Source organism: Gavialis gangeticus, unplaced genomic scaffold (genome assembly GCF_001723915.1).
Source record: "Gavialis gangeticus isolate Ggan-Ray unplaced genomic scaffold, GavGan_comp1, whole genome shotgun sequence".
Lineage (NCBI taxonomy): Eukaryota > Metazoa > Chordata > Crocodylia > Gavialidae > Gavialis > Gavialis gangeticus.
In genome coordinates this window covers 53,773,577-53,781,833 of record NW_017728992.1, presented here as the reverse complement: position 1 = coordinate 53,781,833, position 8,257 = coordinate 53,773,577, and the positions used below count along the sequence as shown (strand labels likewise).

The 8,257-nt window shown below is 48.4% G+C and overlaps 1 protein-coding gene across 2 annotated transcripts in view; it reads left to right on the top strand.

Annotated features, from left to right (window-relative positions):
* TFAP2A (transcription factor AP-2 alpha) overlaps positions 1–8,257 on the top strand; it is a 29,427-nt gene that overhangs the window by 15,149 nt on the left and 6,021 nt on the right. The window contains exons 1-3 of one of the 2 annotated variants that reach the window (XM_019522474.1): positions 53–905; positions 2,215–2,649; positions 5,728–5,779. In XM_019522474.1, the coding sequence (XP_019378019.1) occupies positions 879–905; positions 2,215–2,649; positions 5,728–5,779 (514 nt within the window). In that variant the 5' untranslated portion in view covers positions 53–878. Of the gene's footprint in view, positions 1–52; positions 906–2,214; positions 2,650–5,727; positions 5,780–8,257 lie in introns of those variants that run through there. The other variant, XM_019522466.1, reaches the window with a different exon arrangement.

Here is an 8,257-nt window from a genome sequence, read left to right as displayed (position 1 = left end):
CGGGGCCGGGGGGGGGGGCTCCTCCCTCCCTCCCCCTCTCCCTCCCCCTGCGCCCTGCCTGCCTGGCTCTCTGCTTCCCACCCTCTGCCTCTCCTGGAGCCTCTTTCTCTTTCACTTTTGCATGCCCTGCAACCTTTTAAAATGTTGCCCCTTCCCTGTGATTCGTCAGACGCGGCGGCATGTCCCCTCTCTCGCTCCCGCTCCCTCTCCCTTTTTTGTCTCCCTCTCCCTCTCTCTCTCTCTCTCTCTCTCCCCCCTCTCTGATTAGACACACTGATTCTTCATTCAATGGACGTCATTTAGAACAGGCTCTGCCTTGAGTTGCTTCCTCGCTTCACGCTCGATTTCCAGCCATTCTTCCCTTATTAAGTATTCGTGTAATATTAATAGTCATGAATATCTGCTATTAGGAGGCTGGAGGAAGGCAGCGGCACATCGCGGCTATTAGGAGCTCAAGTGGAGCAGCAGCTAAGTCCAAGAAGGAGGAAAGGAGCCAGAGACAGGGAGGAAAAAGAAAAGAAAAAAGAAAAAAAAAGGATTCAGAAACAAGCACACACACACCAAAAAAAAAAAGACTAATAAACTTTGATCCTCCTCCTCCTCCTCCTCCTCTCAGGACAGCCTAGAGATCGCCTTTGCAGCCGCACATGAAGGGCATCAGGACCTGGTGCAAGTTCTGATGGATTATCGTGGCGCTGCCTCGCCGCACGAGAGGTCCTGGCGGTGCGGGCTCGTAGGCAGAGTCTAGAGCCGGGCTCCTCTTTTTTTGTGCGAGAGCGCGTGTGAGAGTGAGTGTGTGTGTGTGTGCGCGCACAAGGGGGGCACTTCTCCTCCGTGGTTTTTCTCCCCCGGCTTGTTACCCCCCAGCCGCTTCGCAGATGTTAGTACACAGTTTTTCAGCGATGGTGAGTTGCTTCACTCTTCTATCTCAGGCTTGTGATGTGTCTTGCTTGCTTGCTTCCCCCCCACCTCTCTCTCCCCCCCTCCTTCTTATTGTTATTGTTGATGATGATACTTTGGGTTTCACACCCCGGTTTCCTACGGGGAATTTCCTCCCTTCCTTATGAAGATGATGATGATTATTAATTTAATTCAGTTATAATTTTCTTCCTCCACCCCCCCCCTCCGGGCTGCTTCAAGTGAACTACAAAAGGCTTGTTAGTACCATGCCCGGCTAATTTCCTCCCCCTTTCCCTTTCCATGGGTTGATTTGCTCTATTTCTTCTTTTCCTGCCTCTCTCTCTCTCTCTTTTTTGTCCGGGCTCACCCCTTCTGATGCCGGGCATTTCACGAGAGCCGCCTCCACCTCTCTGGGAGCGATGCCTGTGCCCTAGACATACCTATGGGCTACTCAGTGTAACTCCCCATTTCCAATTAAAACCCGGCTAAATAATGTGCCTCCATTTTTACTGTTGTTTATGTTTCTCCAGCTGCCTGCTTCGAGATATTGTTTTGGTCGCCCCCCCCCCCTTATTATTTTTCCCCCTGGTAGCCTTTGGCTTTGTTTCTATTCCTCGCCTTCCACCTCCACTCAAATACCGAGAGATATTGATTTAATTTTTTTTTTGCACTCTGCATCTTTTGGCTGCTCTCCCCTCACCCTTACACCCCCTCTCTCCAAAACCCAGCCCCCCTGATACAGCGTCTTTGCATCCGATCGCGTCCACAGAGAGGGGGGAAAAAAAACTTGTGCTGGAAATGATTGGCTTCCTCGAAGCAATTTCGACGTGTTTCCACGTTAGAAATAGCCACAAAATGGCAGTGGGCTTTGCTTTCCCCCGTGTTTTGCTTAGATGCCCGGGCGATAAGCTGAACCATAATATTGGTTTAGTTGCATTTAAAGCCGGGGAGATCCGTGTCGGTGGTGGCAGGATTAAAACCGCTTGATTTTGCATTATTATAATATATATATTTTTACTGCAGCCTCTGGGTTGGATTCGGATTCTGGTTTTACCGGAGCGATTGTCGGGACAGCCCCGTCCCCTCTGGCGGTGTCAGGGCTGGGGGTGGGAGGCAGAGCCCGGGGATCGGGGCCTTTTGGGGTTGGGGTTATTTGCCTGCAAAGCCTCCCCGGTCCTGCCGTCCTGGGGAGAGGGCTCACCCGGCAGCTGGGAGTGGGGGGTGGGGGTGCAACTGCCCGGCCCGCGTGTCCGCCCGCAGCTGGATGACATCTTTGTTTCTCTCCTCTTGTTTCCTCCCCCCCTGCCTGCCCAGGACCGTCACGACGGCACCAGCAACGGGACGGCGCGGCTGCCCCAGCTGGGGACTGTGGGGCAGTCCCCGTACACCAGCGCCCCTCCGCTCTCGCACACCCCCAACGCCGACTTCCAGCCCCCCTACTTCCCTCCCCCGTACCAGCCCATCTACCCGCAGTCTCAAGATCCGTACTCCCACGTTAACGACCCCTATAGCCTCAACCCCCTGCATGCCCAGCCGCAGCCCCAGCACCCGGGCTGGCCAGGACAGAGACAAAGCCAGGAGACGGGGCTCTTGCACACGCACCGGGGGTTACCGCACCAGCTCTCCGGCCTGGACCCTCGAAGGGATTACCGGCGGCACGAGGATCTACTGCACGGCCCGCACGGGCTCAGCTCAGGACTAGGAGACATCCCCATCCACTCCATACCTCACGCTATAGAAGACGTGCCGGTAAGGAGCCCGCATGGCACACGCGATCAGCACCTCCCACCCCACCCCACCCCTGCTCGGGGGTGAGTGCTATCCCCAAGGCCGGGTGGCAAAGCCATTGTCACCCTCAGGAGCCAATTTCAACCACAGAGCCCGGGCCCCACGGAGAACAATGGGTCGCCCGGGCCCCGCACCGCCCTGTCCACCCTCCTCGGAATAAATCACCTTACTGTCATCCCCAACCATCTCGGCCTTTGCCGTGACAATAAGCTGCTAGGATTGGAAGAATAGCTAATACCACCGCGGGGCCTTGCATTGGGGATTTCGCACCGCCTTGGGGAAAGGGAAGGGAAAACACCACCCCCCACCCCACCCCATGCACACACAAGCACACGCATTTGCCTGAAATGCAAGAGCTGGCCAAATGGAGAGGCAAACATTACTTCCCCGGATGAAATAAAAGTGGGTGAAAATGGCAGAAGAAGGGGGTGGGGGTGGAAATCAGTTCCCACTGATTACAGAATTGGCATCTAGGCTAATGACGTCTAAAGTTGTAAGAGGATCCTCTCCTCTGAAGGAATTAAGTGGCAGATCGGAGGAGAGGTATATTAAAATGTTGCCTCCTTCTTTTAGCAGGAGTGCTAAGGGTGACCTCATAAATCATTAGCTATAGGTTATCAAATTCTCTGCAGCTCTGCTTCTCCTCCCCCCCAAATTAAATGTTTGCAGGCTATTGGATAATACATTATTTGGAGGTCTAATTCTGTTATCAATAAGTACAGTTCGAAATGATTGCTAATTAAGCATGACATTAGCACACTGGCTATTTACAAAGCCAGAAAAAGGCCATTGTTTCCCCGGGAAGGACCTGATGCAACCTAATGGCAATAACTGTTTGTGATCAAAGTTCCTGTTCCTGGGTTTCTCCCTGAAAATGGAATTAGAACATGCCAATAAATTTATTAAGGCTCACAGCGCTCCCACTCCGGCCGCATTTACTTGCAGGAGAGGGGAGGGAGTCTGATGGGATCTGGATGTGATTTTTGTTAAAATGCCATCCCAAATTACAGGATCAAATATTACAACAATATATCCGCTGACAGTTTAATGATTACAGTTTCATGTTGCCAGGATAATGTTCAGATGAATTTACCTATTTCTTTTTTTTTTAATTTGGTCATTTTGAAACCTTTTTTCTTTCTTTGGTAGATTATACTTCCGGAAAATAGTGAATTTATTGCAGCTCTCATCTGGCTAAATTAACCACAGAAAATTGCTAGTTTCTGGTTAGCAGTTTTGGAGTAAACGGGTGCATTTCCTAAAGCTGAGGATTTAGTAAGCAATTTGGATCTTTTAAGAACAGATCGATATTTTTAACTTGAAAGGAAGGGAAGATTTAGAATAAACTAATTTGTTCACTGCAAGGGCCGAAAAGCCTGCAAGTGGCAAGAAAAGCCTGACCTGAAATATTTTTTTGCAATCCTGTTTGGTTAAGCTGGAAGGTGAAGTACGCGTGGGGGCTCTTTCCAGATATTTTAAGTACAAATCGTTTGATAATAATTCATAAGGATTCATGAATTATTATCAGTGCTATACATCGTGAAAACCAAAAGGCATCTGGTTTAAATCCTTTCCGTCTGTAAAACTGAATCAGCAGGATGCAGGGATAAAGGATAAAATGAGAAATAAATGCATCTTCTAAGAGTATTTTTGCATCTTTTAAGACTTTATTCGGGTGGACTAATATAGTTCTCTAAGGGGATGAGAGTCAGGAAAAAATGTTTTTCCCCCTCTTGTCTTGCTGCTGCAGAAGTTAACCTTTAATAAAAAGGATTGGTAAATATTTAAGAAAATCAAGTCGATGGTGAAAATTATTTAATCGTAAATATCTCCGTGGGATTTTAAACTTAACAGTCCTCCGTGTATGGAATATATGTAGAAATAACACAAATAAAAGTATTATGCCACACTACATTTACTTTATGGGTTTAGGGTGCATGCATAAAGGGATCATATTTCCCCATATAGTTAAAACACAAGAACTGCAGCAGTAGTCATTTCTGAACATTTCTCAATTTAATTATACTTAAATCCAGAAGCACTTTAGGCAAGTTACAAATGAGAGCATTGAGTATAATAAAACCTGTAATAAAGCAACTTAGTACCATCCACCCGGAATCATTGAGATCAGGCACAATTAACAGGAGCATAAATCCAAGACAGAATGGAAAATGTTAGAATCAGTATTATTGTTGGACAAAGACTAGAGAAGGAAGTAATAGTTTTTTAAATGGTAATGCCTGGGTTTTGTAACGATTGCGAAATCTTCTATCTCAGCAGCACTGGTGTTAATTTGTAAACACAGCCAGACATTATATTGCCTGTCAGTTGTTGTTGTTGTTGTTGGTTGTTTTTTTTTTTTTTGAATTAGAAAACATGATTTCATTTTACTTTCTAATCACGTCGTGGCTCTAGCACACACGATCCAGCTGCAAAAGGCACCGGGAGCCCTGACACTGGACAATAGTAAAAGCGGGAGGCACTTTCGGGTTGTCCTGCCCTGGCTATAGGGAAAGGGTTGCAAATGCCTTTTCTCCTTTTCGGGCTCCCTCCCTCCTGTGTGTGTGTGCAGGATGATGATGATGATTTTTTTTCCATTGCTCCCCCTGTTTCTCCCGCTGGCTTCCATTGTTGTTTCCCCGTGCCCTGGCTGCGGCAGGCAGGCAGATTAGGCTCGCCTCTTGCTAGAATATCTGCAGGCTTTTTGTGTGTGTGGTGGGGGGGGACTTGGAAGTGCAAGGAAAAAAACCCCCTGCGGGGTGACTTGCATTTCAGGGTCCTTTGGGAGAAGCCCAGGTGCTTTGATTTCGGGAGGGAGAGAAAGGGAAAGGGATCTAGGTCTGCTTTTATTTAAAACCCTCCAACTCTCCCTTCTGCTCCGCCACCACCTTTGGAAAAAAAAATCCGACATGAATTTGTTTTTCACGTCGTTGGAAGGGAGAGAAAATATAACTTGTAGCACACCCCAAGCCTTCCTAAACTCGGTTCCCTTTTGTGATGACTCTCCATTGACACCCCTCTGTATTCCTTTTGTTGCAGCATGTAGAAGACCCGGGTATTAACATCCCAGATCAAACTGTAATTAAGAAAGGTAAGCCATTTCCTTTCGCATTCCGAGCATGTCCTCACAAGCTGGGTACTATTGAAGGGAGAACTTGCAAAGCTCCTTTCCCTCCTCCTTTTTTTTTTTTCCAAATATCATTTACTAAAGGCTGTGCATAGAAAATAAAATAGATCAGCCGGGCTTGAACTCAGCCTTCTGTGTAGGAGCAGGTTTTGCAAAAAGTGCTATCGTTTGATGGAGAAAATCAGATCCGGGGTGGGTTTTTTTGTGTGTTTTTTTTTCGAGTGCGTCCTAATGCATTTCTGTTTTGTGCTTCCACCAATTTGTCTGGCTGAATGACGTTATTTAATGGCTGGCAAGGGCTCTGCAATAGTACGGAATGGTTTGCCTCCTTTTAATCACGAGGATGAAGGAAAATAAAATGGTAGATGGCTTCGTAGCAAAGGCGTGGAGTTCTTTATAGTGTGATCTCTGGGAAGCTTTGGGTGGGGAGGGGGGAGGTTCCTCAGTGCTTGGAAACCGGTTGCTAATTGTGTCAGATTTAGCTGGTGGTTTCTCTCAGATCTTCCTTCAAATGACCTAAGGATTTTGAAAATCGCGTTCGGGCTAGTTTGCAAAAGGCGGTTCTTGGTGGCGAGGTGGCAAGTGATTGGTTTGCACGGAAGGTGGTGGAGCAGCACTCGCTGGATGGAGGGCTCTGAGCAGTGGCATGCCGGACTTCTCTTGGCAACACTGCGGTGTTTGGGGAGTCTCTGCCCCAGCAGAGCGAGATGCTGGAGAAAGCCGTTCTCCCTTCTTAACCCCACTCGCTATACAGTAGGCTAGTTTAAAGTTTCAATTTTTTTTTCTGTCTGTGAAGCCTTTGTCACGTCAAATTAGATGTGCAAGGGATAAATCTTAAGAGATGCTCTTTCCAAGTCGACATGATAATTGGCTCTTTTATTAGTAATCTCAAGAGTTCGTTTAACTCCTATTGTCTCTATTAGCCTCCCCAGAGCTATTAATGTCACAAGTGATCTATCCAAAACCTAACCCCCCTCCCACCCCTGCCATAGGCTTGGGCTATCCCCACCAAACAAGACATGGGGGGCGGGGAGCCCGGGAACAAAACAGGGGGAGAGTAACCCTTTTTTAATGCACCCGCGTGGAACAGGGATGCAACGTACGTTGCATGCAAAACCAGCTGGGCAGATTGCAGTGCTGCTTACATCTGGTGGGAGCCGCCGGGGCTCCCCGCACTTTTGGGTGGCTCTGAATCAATTCCAGCAATAGCCTCCGCTTGACTGCTGGGGCTTGATTATTTTATTTATGCAACATATATATAGGTCGCTGTGTGTGTGTGTGTGTGTGTGTGTGTGTGTGTGGCTGAGCCCGCGAAGCAGCCGGATTTTTTTGTTGGGGGGGGGTATCTCTTCCCAAGAAAGGCTCTGCCATTTGCTCATCGGGCTTGCTCTCTGGGTGAGGGCTGCCTCCCTGTGTATTAGCCATTTCTCACGTCCAAACTTCTAGGCTGAAAACATGAGAGCCGGCTGCACTGCACACGCCAGCTTAGCGTTTAGGAGCTGGATTCAGAGGCAGCTTGCTGGGCTCTCATTAGTATTGCTGTTACTATTAGTACTGTTGTTGTTTGTAGTATTATATTATTAGTAGCATTGGTATCAGTATTGTTGCTGTTATTAGTAGCATTCCTATCAGCCTTGTTACTGTTGATACTAAAGGTACCAATAAGTTCCTCTTGATACTAATGCTACTATTGATACTAGAGCTACTAATATACTCCTATTGATACCGATGCTACAAAACTGATAGGAATGCTACTACTAATAATACTATTGGTACGAATGCTACTCTTGTCACTATTTAGCAGTAGCAGTACTGTTGTTACCATGGGCCCTCGTATTGTTGCTATCATTACCACCATCATCATTGCTATCACTATCATCATTAGTCTGGCCATCATTCCCCTTATGCTGAATAATATCAGCGGTAAGAATAAAAATCATCATTGTTGCCATTATGATCGTCCTCGTTAGTGGTGTTATTATTATTAGCGTTATTATCATTGTTGTTGGTGTCGTTAGCCATTACATTATTATTATTATTATTATTATTATTATTATTATTATTCTGGGGGCGAATCCCCTTGTGAATCCCTCCCCCTCCCGCCTTATACCGTGCGGGGTTGGGAGCCGAGCCGATTTGCTTTGGGAGCTCGGTGGCTCTGCCTGTCTCTTCTTCACAAACAAGGGCGCCGGCGGGCCCGGCTGCTCCTAGATTTCTTGCCCGGGTTCGGCGCGGGGGAGAAAAGCGCCTGGAGCGTGTCTCCCCCCCCGCCCCCCACGCGATGGCAGCAGCCAGCCCCGCGGAGGTGGCTGTGGCGGGGCGGTCGGAGCCCACGCGGGGGCGGCTGCGAGCCGGCGCCTGCTCCGCGCGGACCGTGCGGGGAAGAGGCGGGGGGGGCGGGGGGTGCGGCCGGGGGACTCACACCGCCGCCCCCCCCCCCGC